Raw genomic sequence first — 18,731 nt, 5'->3', positions numbered from 1 at the left:
CCCTTGTGGTTGCAGAGAGCCATGGGAGGGAGGAAGGGAGGGGGGAGGAAAACGGACACCTTTCACCCACATGTCCTGGTCTGTCTGTTCGTTGCCCCTTCATCTGGACACACACACACACAGTTGGACAGGGCAGGTGCCTCTGGTGGGGTGACTGTCATGTGCCCCTAGCCTTGCTCCCTGATAAAGAATGATTCCACTACCAGAGAAGCAGGTTTGCCTATCGCCTAGTAATTCTTCAACCTAAGAACAGGTTGGAACAGCAGACCTTGGTCTCGTTTAATCAGTTGGAAGTGAGGGTTATCTTAATCTTGTTTTTGTTTTATAGCCTTTGCTGTACAATGTGCTTTTATTTATTTTTTCTATATTTTTTTTGAAGGCTCTTTAAATATGATTTTAAAAACTTTTTAAAATTATAATTATTACTTACCTGCATGTTTTCGTGGATTCCTATCAGATATGGTTTAAGGACAATTCCATATTAATGGAATTACGCTTCGACAAAAAAACATTTGATTTCAAAGTTTAACAAACCATACAAGTCTATGCACAAGGACTACTTTCAACAATTTTCACTGAAAAATGTACAAAAAAATAATTTAGTGGAAGAACTGTGCCGATGCAAACTTTGGTAACGGACTAATGGTCAAATCTCCCTTAGGCTTTTAATCAAATTTATTTATATAGCCCTTCTTAGATCAGCTGATATCTCAAAGTGCTGTACAGAAACCCAGCCTAAAACCCCCAAACAGCAAGCAATGCAGGTGTGACTCTGTTTAAAAAATCTCCTCCCAATTAAGATTAAAAGATGTCTGCAGAAAGAATGGGTTGTCAGCTATGATATGGCACCTTGAGTTTTGAAGTACATTGTGTGAAATTGATTTACACTCAGTAATTGAATTACATCATGGGTCTCTGATTTGTACTTCACAGAAATGGATAAATATGGCTATGATTGTTGTTCTCCACGTGTTTCGTAGGTTTGGATATCGCAGTGGCGTAGAGTGGAGCGCAGTATTAGGGCTGGGAGATATGGCCATCATATCATATATGGTATTATTCACATTTATGATGGTATTTTATGTTTTTTGATTTAATGAAAGTTCTACATTTTACTTTATGAGTAGTGTGTGACCCTAGGGTGGCAACAAACATATATATTCTAAATGATTTCAATGGGTCTTTCTCCCTTCTGATTGGTTTATACTGTTCAATTCAACTTCAACCTAAAATAATTTCCTGCAATTTCCATCAATTTCTGCATTTCCTGCACTCATTTCAGATCATTTGAGAATCAAAAAATACTAGGCCTTATTTTTAACCAAATGGTGCAATTGCGGTTTAGATCAAAACATTTGGGTGAACTTTTGGAATCGTGGAAATATAATGTTTATTATAATTCTATAGTTGGAATATAAAATAAGTGGCCAATTTGAGTACAGTGTTTGACATAACAATGAATGAAAATGCCACGGAGGAGTTATTGTGACAGGGTAGGAACCAAAGTGACGTTCAGTGTTTCCTAGGGGACCCTATAGTCTTTGGCTACATTAAATCTTCATTCATATAGCCAACATATTCATACTTCGCCTATTCCATCTTTGATTTAAAAGATACTGTTACACGAACAACATGCTGATTTAAGCCTCCTCCAGTACAGGCATCAGGCTGTATTAGCTAGCTCAATACTTTTATTAGCTGCGATTAGCATTAGGGGCTAACACGATTTAGCCTAACTGGCTAAGAAAATACAAACTGGCTGTTTGCAGATGTAAGAAACACAAACTAATATTGTAATTATAGAACGCTTGTTGATTGATATTAAGATGAAATGTTGTCATCAACGTTGTTACATGCGCTGCGTTGACCAAGCAGACTGAACGAAAGTGTCTCGTGGTCGAGCAACAACACATGCGCTCCTTGACTGACAGGGGGCGGGACTAGGTCTCTGTGGAAAGGGGCGTAGCGAGAGAAAGAGCGGAGAGGGATGACTCCAGTAGCGGAGTAAACTATAAAAATGGATGTTACACACAGCGCTACACAATTTTAACAAACCAAACATTAAAATAACGTTATAGAAGGTAAAGTAAAAACCCAAACCGGTCCGTGCATAAATACCGGTGTATATAGTAAAATATGGTATACCGCCCTATGCAGTATTGTAGAGTTTGTGCAGTACCGTAGAGTACAGTGCAATATTCTGCACTATACCCTCTACTGTGCTCTACTGACTGTACCGTGCTCTACTGACTGTACCGCGCTCTACTGACTGTACTATGCTATTCAAACTTGTGAAACATACACTCCCGGTCAAAAGTTTGGAAACACCTACTCATTCCAGGATTTGTCTTTATTTTTACTGTTTTCTACAGAAGACATCAAAAGTATGAAATAACACATATGGAATCATGTAGTAACCAAAAAAGTGTTAAACGAATCAAAATATATTTTATACTTTGAGATTATTAAAAGTAGCCACCCTTTTGCCTTGATGACAGCTTTGCAATCTCTCTGCATTGTCTCAACCAGCTTCATGAGGCAGACTTTGCCTCTTGTCAGGCAAAGCCTCTCCTAATTCCCAGCTATGACATTTTCCCTCATTACTTATAATATCAGAGCACTGCTAAATGAACACACTGCAGACAAGGAGATGAGTGAAAGTCTCTTAAAATGTTGATTTACATTTTATAGTAGCTATTAGTTTCTTTGGTAAATGTAAACTGTAGAAAGTAGCCTAGTTCTAGTCGCAGACGGGCCAGCTCTTCGAGGCAACATGTTCATGGAATAGTGTCGGGCAGGCTCTGGAATGGACATGTATAACTTTAGACCGTCCCCTCGCCCATACCCGGGCGCGAACCAGGGACCCTCTGCGCACATCAACAACAGTCACCCACGAAGCATCGTTACCCATCGCTCCACAAAAGCCGCGGCCCTTGCAGAGCAAAGGGGAACCACTACTTCAAGGTCTCAGAGCAAAGTGACTTCACCGATTGAAACGCGATTTAGCGCGCACCACCGCTAACTAAGCTAGCTATTTCACATCCGTTACACTAACAAACAATAAAGTAGCGCACCGCCCAAGCTTGAATGTAGTGCAACGTGCTTCAGAACACACGATGACTAGAAAGACCAGCAAAGAGGCCTCGTTCTAGTATGCATCTCAATGAATCGTTCTCCCTAAACATTGAAGTGAGACTCGGGCCTGGAATTTCATGATTTTTGGGCCATTTGCCCTTTCCAAAGGTACCTAATCTGCCAGGGCATCAAGGCCATTAACGAAAATAGCCAATTAAATTGATTGGATAACTGAAAAACAGTAGTTCTTCTGTTAAGAAAAACATAAGTGTGTGTGTGTGTACAAAAATAATTAGCTTACATACCTATGGGTATTGGCTACAGCCTGTCTTGTCCAGACTGATGCTGACCTGAGGGAGGAGCTTGAAATGTTGCCAGCCTTTTAAATTACGTACGGTGCATTCAGAAAGTATTCAGACCCTTTCACTTTTTCAACATTTTGTTACGTTACAGCCTTATTCTGACATGGAATATCACCCACCTTGTAATCTGAGCAGAGGCAAGTCAACATTTTAAAATACACCAAATTACCAAAAGTATGTGGACACCAGATCGTCCAACATCTCATTCCAAACTCATGGACATTAATATGGAGTTGGTCCCCCTTTGCTGCTATAGCAGCTTCCACTCTTCTGGGAAGGCTTTACACTAGATGTTTGAACATTGCTGCTATAACAGCCTCCACTCTTCTGGGAAGGCTTTCCACTAGATGTTTGAACATTGCTGCTATAACAGCTTCCACTCTTCTGGGAAGGCTTTACACTAGATGTTTGAACATTGCTGCTATAACAGCCTCCACTCTTCTGGGAAGGCTTTCCACTAGATGTTGGAACATTGCTGCTATAACAGCCTCCACTCTTCTGGGAAGGCTTTCCACTAGATGTTGGAACATTGCTGCTATAACAGCCTCCACTCTTCTGGGAAGGCTTTCCACTAGATGTAGGAACATTGCTACTATAACAGCATCCACTCTTCTGGGAAGGCTTTCCACTAGATGTTGGAACATTACTGCTATAACAGCCTCCACTCTTCTGGGAAGGCTTTCCACTAGATGTTGGAACATTACTGCTATAACAGCCTCCACTCTTCTGGGAAGGCTGTCTACTAGATGTTGGAACATTGCTGCGGGGACTTGCTTCCATTCAGCCACAAGAGCATTAGTGAGGTCAGGGCACTGATGTTGGGCGGTTAGGCCTGGCTCACAGTCGGTGTTCCAATTAATCCCAAAGGTGTTCGATGGGGTTAAGGTCAGGGCTCTGTGCAGGCCAGTCACGTTCTTTCACACTTAAAGTTGCGCTGGACAGTTCTTGCTGGGCAGAAATTTGACAAACTGACTTGTTGGAAAGGTGGCATCCTATGATGGTGCTACATTGAAAGCGCGCTGTGTGCGGCTGGTTGGGTTGTGTATCGGAGGACGCATGACTTTCAACCTTCGTCTCTCCCAAGCCCGTACGGGAGTTGTAGCGATGAGACAAGATAGTAGCTACTACAACAATTGGATACCATGAAATTGGGGAGAAAAAAAGGGTTAAAATAAAATAATACTACTTTTGTAGATTCACAGGCTAGTGCTTTTGCTGTTCCTTACACCTGATTGGCTCACGATTCGATAAGGAGGCGCATGGTTCCATTCCCGATGTCGGTCTTCACTTGTGGAGTACTTTGGAGCTGCGATACCCGTGAGAATGACCTGATCACGTGACCGGCATTGGCTAATAAGAATTGAGATATCTGAGCAAGCCACGTGAGCTGGGAGAAGGGAATTATAATCATTATACTCAGCCCAAGGGCACAACAGACACTTTGGTTGCAGAAGGGCATGGAATTCTGTTTTAGGGGGCATTAAGAATACTATTGTTGTCTGAATACAACCTTGTTTTCCAACTGCATGAACGGGGTGGCAGCGTAGCCTAGTGGTTAGAGTGGAGGGGCGGCAGGGTAGAGGTGGCAGCGTAGCCTAGTGGTTAGAGTGGAGGGGCGGCAGGGTAGTAGTTAGAGGGGAGGGGCGGCAGGGTAGTGGTTAGAGCGTAGAGGCGGCAGCGTAGCCTAGTGGTTAGAGTGGCGGCAGCGTAGCCTAGTGGTTAGAGCGTAGAGGCGGCAGCGTAGCCTAGTGGTTAGAGCGTAGAGGTGGCAGCGTAGCTTAGTGGTTAGAGCGTTGGACTAGTAACCGAAAGGTTGAATCCCCGAGCTGACAAGGTAAAAATCTGTCTTTCTGCAGTTAGGCAGTTAACCCCACTGTTCCCCTGAACAAGGCAGTTAACCCCACTGTTCCCCTGAACAAGGCTGTTAACCCACTGTTCCCCTGAACAAGGCAGTTAACCCACTGTTCCCCTGAACAAGGCAGTTAACCCCACTGTTCCCCTGAACAAGGCAGTTAACCCACTGTTCCCCTGAACAAGGCTGTTAACCCACTGTTCCCCTGAACAAGGCAGTTAACCCACTGTTCCCCTGAACAAGGCAGTTAACCCCACTGTTCCCCTGAACAAGGCTGTTAACCCACTGTTCCCCTGAACAAGGCAGTTAACCCACTGTTCCCCTGAACAAGGCAGTTAACCCCACTGTTCCCCTGAACAAGGCTGTTAACCCACTGTTCCCCTGAACAAGGCTGTTAACCCACTGTTCCCCTGAACAAGGCTGTTAACCCACTGTTCCCCTGAACAAGGCAGTTAACCCACTGTTCCCCTGAACAAGGCAGTTAACCCACTGTTCCCCTGAACAAGGCAGTTAACCCACTGTTCCCCTGAACAAGGCTGTTAACCCCACTGTTCCCCTGAACAAGGCAGTTAACCCCACTGTTCCCCTGAACAAGGCTGTTAACCCACTGTTCCCCTGAACAAGGCAGTTAACCCACTGTTCCCCTGAACAAGGCAGTTAACCCCACTGTTCCCCTGAACAAGGCTGTTAACCCACTGTTCCCCGGTAGACCGTCATTGTAAATAAGAATTTGTTCTTAACTGACGTGCCTAGTTAAATAAAGATTACATTAAATACAATTTGAAAAAATGTAATTGAACAATTAAATGCATGCATGCTTTGTACTTTTCTGATGACAGGGAAACGACAGCGAAATGACAGGCAAACGACACACTTCAATGCTAACTTATTTCTTGCTTTGCCTTGACAGCCTTCCCCTGGTTCGGGATGGACATCGGCGGTACTCTGGTGAAGCTGGTCTACTTCGAGCCTAAGGACATCACGGCGGAGGAGGAACAGGAAGAGGTGGAAAACCTGAAGAGCATCCGCCGCTACTTGACCTCCAACACGGCGTACGGGAAGACGGGCATCCGAGACGTTCACCTGGAACTAAAGAACCTGACCATGTGCGGCCGGACGGGCAACCTGCACTTCATCCGCTTCCCCACGCAGGCCATGCACCGCTTCATCCAGATGGGCAGCGACAAGAACTTCTCCAGCCTCCACACCACGCTCTGCGCCACGGGCGGAGGGGCCTACAAGTTCGAGAACGACTTCAGAACGGTGAGTGAGAGAATTAGACAACGGGTGACCTGACAACCTTGCAGCCTCATTTCTACCAGCATGTCACATGAGTAACGAAGAAAAAAAACTCTAGACAACCTTTACTCCACACAGAGACGCATACGAAGCTCTCCCTCGCCCTCCATTTGGCAAATTTGACCATAAGAGTCTGTAATACCTACTTGTTTCAAGCAGACCACCATAGTCCCTGTGCCCAAGAAAGCGAAGGTAACCTGCCTAAATGACTAACTGTAGCCATGAAGTGCTTTGAAAGGCTGGTCATGGCTCACATCAACACCATTATCCCAGAAACCCTAGACCCACTCCAATTTGAATACTGCCCAAACAGATCCACAGATGACGCAATCTCAAGTACACTACACACTGCCCTTTCCCACCTGGACAAAAGGAACACCTATGTGAGAATGCTGTTCATTAACTACAGCTCAGCGTTCAACACCATAGTGCCCTCAAAGCCCATCACGAAGCTAAGGACCCTGGGACTAAACGCCTCCCTCTGCAACTGGGTCCTGCACTCCCTGACGGGCCACCCCCAGGTGGTAAGGGTAGGCAACACATCTATCATGCTAATCTTCAACACTGGGGCCCCTCAGGGGTGCATGCTTAGTCCCCTCCTGTACTCCCTGTTCACCCACGACTGAGTGGCCAAACACGACTCCAACACCATTATTAAGTTTGCTGACCACACAACGGTGGTAGGCCTTATCACCGAAAGCAATGAGACCCTATAGGGAGGAGATCAGCGACTGCCAGGACAACAACCTCTCCCTCAACGTGATCAAGACAAAGGAGATGATCGTGGACTACAGGAAAAGGAGGGCTGAACACGACCCCATTCTCATCGACGGGGCTGCAGTGTGGCGAGTCAAGAGCTTCAAGTTCCTTGGTGTCCACATCCCGAACAAGCTATCATGGTCCACTAACATACTATCATGGTCCAAACACACCAAGACAGTCGTGAAGACGGCACGACAAAAACGTTTCCCCCTCAGGAGACTGAAAAGATTTGGCATGGGTCCTCAGATCCTCAAAACGTTCTACAGTTGCACCATCGAGGGCGTCCTGACCGGTTGCATCAACGCCTGACATGGCAACTGCTCTGCACCTGACCGTAAGGCCTACAGAGGGTAATGTGTCACTGGGGCCAAGCCTCCTGACATCAGGACCTATATACTAGCCGGTGTCAGAGGAAGGCCCAAAAATTGTCCAAGACTCCAGTCACCTAAGCCATAGACTGTTCTCTCTGTTCCGCATGGCAAGCGGTACCAGAGTGCCAAGTCTAGGTCCAAAAGGCTCCTGAACAGCTTCTACCCCCAAGCATTAAGACTGCTGAACAATTAATAAAATGGCCACCCAGACTATTTGCATTGAACCCCCCCCCCCCCCCCCCTTTGTTTTTACACTGCCGCTACTCTCTGTTTATTATCTATGCATGGTCACTTTACCCCTACCTACATGTACAAATTACTTTGACTAACCTGTACCCCTGCACATTGACTCGGTACCGGTACCCCCTGTATATAACCTCATTGTTGCAATTCATTTTTTTGTTGTTGTTTATTCAGTAAATATTTTCTTACCTCTATTTTCTTTAAACTGCATTGTTGGTTAAGGGCTTGTAAGTCGGCATTTCATGGTAAGGTCTACTACACCTGTTGGTTAAGGGCTTGTAAGTCGGCATTTCACGGTAAGGTCTACTACACCTGTTGGTTAAGGGCTTGTAAGTCGGCATTTCACGGTAAGGTCTACTACACCTGTTGGTTAAGGGCTTGTAAGTCGGCATTTCACGGTAAGGTCTACTACACCTGTTGGTTAAGGGCTTGTAAGTCGGCATTTCACGGTAAGGTCTACCTACACCTGTTGGTTAAGGGCTTGTAAGTCGGCATTTCACGGTAAGGTCTACCTACACCTGTTGGTTAAGGGCTTGTAAGTCGGCATTTCACGGTGAGGTCTACTACACCTGTTGGTTAAGGGCTTGTAAGTCGGCATTGCACGGTAAGGTCTACTACACCTGTTGGTTAAGGGCTTGTAAGTCGGCATTTCACAGTAAGGTCTACCTACACCTGTTGGTTAAGGGCTTGTAAGTCGGCATTTCACGGTGAGGTCTACTACACCTGTTGGTTAAGGGCTTGTAAGTCGGCATTTCACGGTGAGGTCTACTACACCTGTTGGTTAAGGGCTTGTAAGTCGGCATTTCACGGTAAGGTCTACTACACCTGTTGGTTAAGGGCTTGTAAGTCGGCATTTCACGGTGAGGTCTACTACACCTGTTGGTTAAGGGCTTGTAAGTCGGCATTTCACGGTAAGGTCTACCTACACCTGTTGGTTAAGGGCTTGTAAGTCGGCATTTCACGGTAAGGTCTACCTACACCTGTTGGTTAAGGGCTTGTAAGTCGGCATTTCACGGTGAGGTCTACTACACCTGTTGGTTAAGGGCTTGTAAGTCGGCATTTCACGGTAAGGTCTACCTACACCTGTTGGTTAAGGGCTTGTAAGTCAGCATTTCACGGTAAGGTCTACTACACCTGTTGGTTAAGGGCTTGTAAGTCGGCATTTCACGGTAAGGTCTACTACACCTGTTGGTTAAGGGCTTGTAAGTCGGCATTTCACGGTAAGGTCTACTACACCTGTTGGTTAAGGGCTTGTAAGTCGGCATTTCACGGTAAGGTCTACTACACCTGTTGGTTAAGGGCTTGTAAGTCGGCATTTCACGGTAAGGTCTACCTACACCTGTTGGTTAAGGGCTTGTAAGTCGGCATTTCACGGTAAGGTCTACCTACACCTGTTGGTTAAGGGCTTGTAAGTCGGCATTTCACGGTGAGGTCTACTACACCTGTTGGTTAAGGGCTTGTAAGTCGGCATTTCACGGTAAGGTCTACTACACCTGTTGGTTAAGGGCTTGTAAGTCGGCATTTCACGGTGAGGTCTACTACACCTGTTGGTTAAGGGCTTGTAAGTCGGCATTTCACGGTAAGGTCTACCTACACCTGTTGGTTAAGGGCTTGTAAGTCGGCATTTCACGGTAAGGTCTACCTACACCTGTTGGTTAAGGGCTTGTAAGTCGGCATTTCACGGTGAGGTCTACTACACCTGTTGGTTAAGGGCTTGTAAGTCGGCATTGCACGGTAAGGTCTACTACACCTGTTGGTTAAGGGCTTGTAAGTCGGCATTTCACAGTAAGGTCTACCTACACCTGTTGGTTAAGGGCTTGTAAGTCGGCATTTCACGGTGAGGTCTACTACACCTGTTGGTTAAGGGCTTGTAAGTCGGCATTTCACGGTGAGGTCTACTACACCTGTTGGTTAAGGGCTTGTAAGTCGGCATTTCACGGTAAGGTCTACTACACCTGTTGGTTAAGGGCTTGTAAGTCGGCATTTCACGGTGAGGTCTACTACACCTGTTGGTTAAGGGCTTGTAAGTCGGCATTTCACGGTAAGGTCTACCTACACCTGTTGGTTAAGGGCTTGTAAGTCGGCATTTCACGGTAAGGTCTACCTACACCTGTTGGTTAAGGGCTTGTAAGTCGGCATTTCACGGTGAGGTCTACTACACCTGTTGGTTAAGGGCTTGTAAGTCGGCATTTCACGGTAAGGTCTACCTACACCTGTTGGTTAAGGGCTTGTAAGTCGGCATTGCACGGTAAGGTCTACTACACCTGTTGTATTCGGCGCATGTGACTAATAGAGTTTGATTTGATTCCAGTCCAGGAAGGGTGTTCTGTGTTTGATAAGACATAGTTTTTTACATTTTGTCTGGACTTGAGGCCGATGCTTTACTGTACCAGTGCTGTGAAGACGAGCTGTGCTGTCAGGCACTTGGTTGTGGTGCTGACCGGCTGGGCTTCTATGTTGTCTGGCCGCAGACCTGATTTGTTTACGTAGTCAGGGTTGAGGGAGCAGGTGACTGAGGTTTTGCATCATGCTTTCATTTTCCTCACGCCACCTCTCTCTCTCCTCCCTCCTCTACAGATGGCTGATTTAGAGCTGTTGAAGCTGGATGAGCTTGACTGTCTGATTCACGGCCTGCTCTATGTGGACTCCGTGAGGTTCAACGGCCACCCCGAGTGCTTCTACTTGGAGAACCCGTCAGACACCCAGAACAGTGTGAAGACACCGTGCAGTCTGGCCGACCCGTTCCCTATGCTGCTGGTCAACATTGGATCTGGGGTTAGCATCCTGGCTGTGTACTCCAAAGATGACTACAAACGGGTCACCGGTACCAGGTACAGGGCACAGGGATGAACTTTAAGTTTTTAATTTTTTAAAGCCTTGCAAGGTCTGTATTTTTATGATTTCTGGTAGTGTTTAAAATCTGAAAGGTTTCAGGACAGTGCTGTTCACCAGTGCCAATTCAAATCCATTTGTTGTATTGGTTTTACATACAGTATCTACATTCTTTGACGACAGTCCAAAGTAATTTTTACTGATCATCAATGTTTTCCCAGTTTTCCCAGTTGTGAGATGTTTTCTAGCATGTGGGGGAGTCATTGAACAGAAAGGAACTGTAAATCTTCCAAAAACATTTACCTGGAGCTAACTCTGCAAATAGCACTGCTAGGTGATTTAAAAAAAATCATAGTCAATTTTTAGTTTAGTTTTGTAAAAAAAAAGAGAGGAGAATCATACATAATGTTTATTTTTTATTTCACCAGGCAAGTCAGTTAAGAACAAATTCTTATTTTCAATGACGGCCAACTGCCTGTTTGGGGGAAGATTTGTACCTTGTCAGCTCGGGGGTTTGAACTTGCAACCTTCCGGTTACTAGTCCAACGCTCTAACCACTAGGCTACCCTGCCGCCCCGAATGTCAACAGAGAAAAACAACAATTTACAACTCTCTTCTTTTACTACGAAGATCATTTGTTTTGGTTCTGGTTCTGGTTCTGTCCATATGTAGGTTGTTTTTGGTTGTTTTTGTTTGCAGGTTCAGGAATGGCTGAAGAATTGAAACATTTACCTGGAGCTAACTCTGCAAATAGCACTGCTAGGTGATTTAAAAAAAATCATAGTCAATCAATCAATAATAGATACTGTCTGCCTGCTCGTTGTTCAGGGACAGTCTATATTTACCATGTTCCCTGTTACAGTAGATACTGTCTGTCTGCTCATTGTACAGGGACAGTCTATACTTACCATGTTCCCTAGACAGTAGATACTGTCTGTCTGCTCGTTGTACAGGGACAGTCTATATTTACCATGTTCCCTAGACAGTAGATACAGTCTGTCTGCTCGTTGTACAGGGACAGTCTATTTACCATGTTCCCTAGACAGTAGATACTGTCTGTCTGCTCGTTGTTCAGGGACAGTCTGTATTTACCATGTTCCCTAGACAGTAGATACTGTCTGTCAGCTCGTTGTACAGGGACAGTCTATATTTACCATGTTCCCTAGACAGTAGATACTGTCTGTCTGCTCGTTGTTCAGGGACAGTCTGTATTTACCATGTTCCCTAGACAGTAGATACTGTCTGTCAGCTCGTTGTACAGGGACAGTCTATATTTACCATGTTCCCTAGACAGTAGATACAGTCTGTCTGCTCGTTGTACAGGGACAGTCTGTATTTACCATGTTCCCTAGACAGTAGATACTGTCTGTCTGCTCGTTGTACAGGGACAGTCTGTATTTACCATGTTCCCTAGACAGTAGATACTGTCTGCCTGCTCGTTGTACAGGGACAGTCTGTATTTACCATGTTCCCTAGACAGTAGATACTGTCTGCCTGCTCGTTGTACAGGGACAGTCTGTATTTACCATGTTCCCTAGACAGTAGATACTGTCTGTCAGCTCGTTGCACAGGGACAGTCTGTGTTTACCATGTTCCCTGTTACAGTAGATACTGTCTGTCAGCTCGTTGCACAGGGACAGTCTGTATTTACCATGTTCCCTGTTACAGTAGATACTGTCTGTCAGCTCGTTGCACAGGGACAGTCTGTATTTACCATGTTCCCTAGACAGTAGATACTGTCTGTCAGCTCGTTGCACAGGGACAGTCTGTATTTACCATGTTCCCTAGACAGTAGATACTGTCTGTCAGCTCGTTGTACAGGGACAGTCTATATTTACCATGTTCCCTAGACAGTAGATACTGTCTGTCTGCTCGTTGTTCAGGGACAGTCTGTATTTACCATGTTCAAAAGACAGTAGATACTGTCTGTCAGCTCGTTGTTCAGGGACAGTCTGTATTTACCATGTTCCCTAGACAGTAGATACTGTCTGTCTGCTCGTTGTTCAGGGACAGTCTGTATTTACCATGTTCCCTAGACAGTAGATACTGTCTGTCAGCTCGTTGTTCAGGGACAGTCTGTATTTACCATGTTCCCTAGACAGTAGATACTGTCTGTCTGCTCGTTGTTCAGGGACAGTCTGTATTTACCATGTTCCCTAGACAGTAGATACTGTCTGTCTGCTCGTTGTTCAGGGACAGTCTATTTACATCAGTTCCACCTTGGAACATCTCTACAATGAAAACGTCACTGGGATGAAACTGAAATGATGCTGGTATTTGTTATCCTTTACCCAACCTAACCCTGACTTAACCACGGCCAAGTTATCCTTTACCCAACCTAACCCTGACTTAACCACGGCCAAGTTATCCTTTACCCAACCTAACCCTGACTTAACCACGGCCAAGTTATCCTTTACCCAACCTAACCCTGACTTAACCACTGCCAAGTTATCCTTTACCCAACCTAACCCTGACTTAACCACGGCCAAGTTATCCTTTACCCAACCTAACTAACCCTGACTTAACCACGGCCAAGTTATCCTTTACCCAACCTAACTAACCCTGACTTAACCACGGCCAAGTTATCCTTTACCCAACCTAACTAACCCTGACTTAACCACAGCCAAGTTATCCTTTACCCAACCTAACTAACCCTGACTTAACCATGGCCAAGTTATCCTTTACCCAACCTAACTAACCCTGACTTAACCACGGCCAAGTTATCCTTTACCCAACCTAACTAACCCTGACTTAACCACGGCCAAGTTATCCTTTACCCAACCTAACCAACCCTGACTTAACCACGGCCAAGTTATCCTTTACCCAACCTAACTAACCCTGACTTAACCACGGCCAAGTTATCCTTTACCCAACCTAACCCTGACTTAACCACAGCCAAGTTATCCTTTACCTAACCTAACCCTGACTTAACCATGGCCAAGTTATCCTTTACCCAACCTAACTCTGACTTAACCATGGCCAAGTTATCCTTTACCCAACCTAACCCTGACTTAACCACGGCCAAGTTATCCTTTACCCAACCTAACCCTGACTTAACCATGGCCAAGTTATCCTTTACCCAACCTAACCCTGACTTAACCACGGCCAAGTTATCCTTTACCCAACCTAACCCTGACTTAACCATGGCCAAGTTATCCTTTACCCAACCTAACCCTGACTTAACCACGGCCAAGTTATCCTTTACCCAACCTAACCCTGACTTAACCACGGCCAAGTTATCCTTTACCCAACCTAACTAACCCTGACTTAACCACGGCCAAGTTATCCTTTACCCAACCTAACTAACCATGACTTAACCACAGCCAAGTTATCCTTTACCCAACCTAACTAACCCTGACTTAACCATGGCCAAGTTATCCTTTACCCAACCTAACTAACCCTGACTTAACCACGGCCAAGTTATCCTTTACCCAACCTAACTAACCCTGACTTAACCACGGCCAAGTTATCCTTTACCCAACCTAATCAACCCTGACTTAACCACGGCCAAGTTATCCTTTACCCAACCTAACTAACCCTGACTTAACCACGGCCAAGTTATCCTTTACCCAACCTAACTAACCCTGACTTAACCACAGCCAAGTTATCCTTTACCTAACCTAACCCTGACTTAACCACAGCCAAGTTATCCTTTACCTAACCTGATCCTGATTTAACCACAGCCAAGTTATCCTTTACCTAACCTGATCCTGATTTAACCACAGCCAAGTTATCCTTTACCTAACCTGATCCTGATTTAACCACGGCCAAGTTATCCTTCTTTGAAAGAGTTAAGTCAGGCTGAGGTTGGTTTAAGGAATACTTGGTCATGGTTAAATCAGGCTTAGGTTGGTTAATTAAAGGATAACTTGGCCATGGTTAACTTGACTAGGGTTAAGTCAGGGTTAGGTTGGCAAAAGGATCTGTTGTGGAAAAAGAACCCAATTGTCATGACTCAAGTAAGTCACCCAGTAAAATACTACTTGAGTAAAAGTCACCCAGTAAAATACTACTTGAGTAAAAGTATTTGGTTTTAAATATACTTCAGTATCAAAAGTATAAATCATTTCAAATTCCTTATATTAGACAAACCAGATGGCACAATTTTCTTTTTCTATATATATATATATTTTTTTTTACAGATAGCCAGGGGTACACTCAGACATCTTTACAGATAGCCAGGGGTACACTCAGACATCTTTACAGATAGCCAGGGGCATACTCCAACACTCAGACATAATTTACAAATAAAGCATTGGGTTTAGTGAGTCCTCCAGATCAGAGGCTAGTAGGGATGACCAGTGATGTTCTCTGTTTAGGGAGTCCTCCAGATCAGAGGCTAGTAGGGATGACCAGTGATGTTCTCTGTTTAGGGAGTCCTCCAGATCAGAGGCTAGTAGGGATGACCAGGGATGTTCTCTGTTTAGGGAGTCCTCCAGATCAGAGGCAGTAGGGATGACCAGGGATGTTCTCTGTTTAGGGAGTCCTCCAGATCAGAGGCAGTAGGGATGACCAGGGATGCTCTGTTTAGTGAGTCCTTCAGATCAGAGGCAGTAGGGATGACCAGGGATGTTCTCTGTTTAGTGAGTCCTCTAGATCAGAGGCAGTAGGGATGACCAGGGATGTTCTCTGTTTAGTGAGTCCTCTAGATCAGAGGCAATAGGGATGACTAGGGATGTTCTCTGTTTAGTGAGTGAATTGGACCCTTGTCCTGTCCTGCTAAGCATTCACAATGTAAGTACTTTGAGGGTCAGGGAAAATGTAAAGAATAAGAAGTACATTGTTTTCTTTAGGAATGTAGTGGAGTAAAAGTACACGTTGTCAAAAAATATAAATAGTAAAGTACAGATACCCCCCCCCCCCCCCCCCCCCAAAAAAAAACTACTTAAGTAGTACTTTTAAGTATTTTTACTTAAGTATTTACACCACTGAAAAGGATAACTTGGCCGTGGTTAAGTCAGGGTTAGTTAGGTTGGGTAAAGGATAACTTGGCAGTGGTTAAGTCAGGGTTAGGTTGGGTAAAGGATAACTTGGCCGTGGTTAAGTCAGGGTTAGGTTGGGTAAAGGATAACTTGGCCGTGGTTAAGTCAGGGTTAGGTTGGGTAAAGGATAACTTGGCCGTGGTTAAGTCAGGGTTAGGTTGGGTAAAGGATAACTTGGCTGTGGTTAAGTCAGGGTTAAGTGACCGGTCCTTGGCCTTGTAACAGTTCCTGAGGGCTTTGGGTCAGCTTACAGTTCCACTGTGACCTGTTCTGTCTACCTCCACAAGCACCCCCGGTCTCAGGCTGAGGGGGGACAACCCGGTCTCAGGCTGAGGGGGGACAACCCAGTCTCAGGCTGAGGGGGGACAACCCGGTCTCAGGCTGAGGGGTGACTCCTTTTTAGGCCACTGTTGTATGTTCATTCAGAACCACTTTCCATGACCCTGGCACAAGGGATGAAGCCGTAACTTGAAGCATGCATGCGTGTAACTACAAAATTTCACACATTTACGATTTGATGTCATTGCCCATTTGATGTGTTCATGTGCCTGATGCCTTCTCTGTGTCCTCCTCTCAGTCTTGGTGGGGGTACGTTCCTGGGCCTGTGCTGCCTGCTGACTGGGTGTGAGACATTTGAAGAGGCTCTGGATATGGCTAGCAGAGGCGACAGCAGCAATGTGGACAAGCTGGTGAGGGATATCTACGGAGGAGACTATGAGCGTTTCAGCCTCCAAGGATCTGCTGTGGCCTCCAGGTGAAGGACGGATCACTCAGTACTGGAATTATACTTTACATACCATGATAACTATACTGGATATACCATGATAACTATACTGGATATACCATGATAATTATACTGGATATACCATGATAACTATACTGGATATACCATGATAATTATACTGGATATACCATGATAACTATACTGGATATACCATGATAACTATACTGGATATACCATGATAACTATACTGGATATACCATGATAACTATACTGGATATACCATGATAATTATACTGGATATACCATGATAACTATACTGGATATACCATGATAATTATACTGGATATACCATGATAATTATACTGGATATACCATGATAATTATACTGGAGAAACCATGATAACTATACTGGATATACCATGATAATTATACTGGATATACCATGATAATTATACTGGAGAAACCATGATAATTATACTGGAGAAACCATGATAACTATACTGGATATACCATGATAACTATACTGGATATACCATGATAATTATACTGGATATACCATGATAATTATACTGGATATACCATGATAACTATACTGGATATACCATGATAACTATACTGGATATACCATGATAATTATACTGGATATACCATGATAACTATACTGGATATACCATGATAATTATACTGGATATACCATGATAACTATACTGGATATACCATGATAATTATACTGGATATACCATGATAACTATACTGGATATACCATGATAACTATACTGGATATACCATGATAACTATACTGGATATACCATGATAACTATACTGGATATACCATGATAACTATACTGGATATACCATGATAATTATACTGGATATACCATGATAACTATACTGGATATACCATGATAATTATACTGGATATACCATGATAATTATACTGGATATACCATGATAATTATACTGGAGAAACCATGATAACTATACTGGATATACCATGATAATTATACTGGATATACCATGATAATTATACTGGAGAAACCATGATAACTATACTGGATATACCATGATAACTATACTGGATATACCATGATAATTATACTGGATATACCATGATAATTATACTGGATATACCATGATAACTATACTGGATATACCATGATAACTATACTGGATATACCATGATAATTATACTGGATATACCATGATAACTATACTGGATATACCATGATAATTATACTGGATATACCATGATAATTATACTGGATATACCATGATAACTATACTGGATATACCATGATAACTATACTGGATATACCATGATAACTATACTGGATATACCATGATAATTATACTGGATATACCATGATAACTATACTGGATATACCATGATAATTATACTGGATATACCATGATAACTATACTGGATATACCATGATAATTATACTGGATATACCATGATAACTATACTGGATATACCATGATAACTATACTGGATATACCATGATAATTATACTGGATATACCATGATAACTATACTGGATATACCATGATAACTATACTGGATATACCATGATAATTATACTGGATATACCATGATAATTATACTGGATATACCATGATAACTATACTGGATATACCATGATAACTATACTGGATATACCATGATAACTATACTGGATATACCATGATAATTATACTGGATATACCATGATAACTATACTGGATATACCATGATAATTATACTGGATATACCATGATAATTATACTGGATATATATATATATATATATATCTCTACCATGATAATATATACACTGAACAAAAATATATAAATGCAACATGCAACAATTTCAAATATTGAAGGAAATCCTTTAAATGCCAAGAGTGTTTTTGAAGCTGTCATCAAGGCAAAGGGTGGCTACTTTTGAAGAATCTCAAATATTAACTTATTTTGATCTGTATAACACTTTTTTTGTTTTGGTTACTACAATTCCATATGTGTTATTTCATAGTTTCAATGTCTTTACTAGCATTTCACAATGTAGAAAATAGTCAAAAGAAAGAACAACCCTGGAATGAGTGTGTCAACGTTCGACTGGTACTGTCAGCATGTACAGTTGAAGTCGGAAGTCTACATACACTTAGGTTGGAGTCATTCAAACTAGTTTTTCAACCACTCCACAAATGTCTTGTGAACAAACTATAGTTTTGGCAAGTCGGTTAGGACATC

The 18,731-nt window shown here is 43.5% G+C and overlaps 1 protein-coding gene across 3 annotated transcripts in view; it reads left to right on the top strand.

The window, feature by feature from the left end:
* LOC110499498 (pantothenate kinase 1-like) overlaps positions 1-18,731 on the top strand; it is a 47,500-nt gene that overhangs the window by 23,235 nt on the left and 5,534 nt on the right. For all 3 annotated transcript variants that reach the window (XM_036956370.1, XM_036956372.1, XM_036956371.1), the window contains exons 2-4: positions 6,200-6,552; positions 10,542-10,795; positions 16,356-16,532. In XM_036956370.1, coding sequence (XP_036812265.1) covers positions 6,200-6,552; positions 10,542-10,795; positions 16,356-16,532 — 784 coding nt within the window. The remainder of the gene's footprint in view (positions 1-6,199; positions 6,553-10,541; positions 10,796-16,355; positions 16,533-18,731) is intronic.

This window comes from Oncorhynchus mykiss, chromosome 20, assembly GCF_013265735.2.
Source record: "Oncorhynchus mykiss isolate Arlee chromosome 20, USDA_OmykA_1.1, whole genome shotgun sequence".
Classification (NCBI taxonomy): domain Eukaryota; kingdom Metazoa; phylum Chordata; class Actinopteri; order Salmoniformes; family Salmonidae; genus Oncorhynchus; species Oncorhynchus mykiss.
Note: the sequence above shows the minus strand (reverse complement) of the source record. Positions and strands in the feature narration are given on the sequence as shown.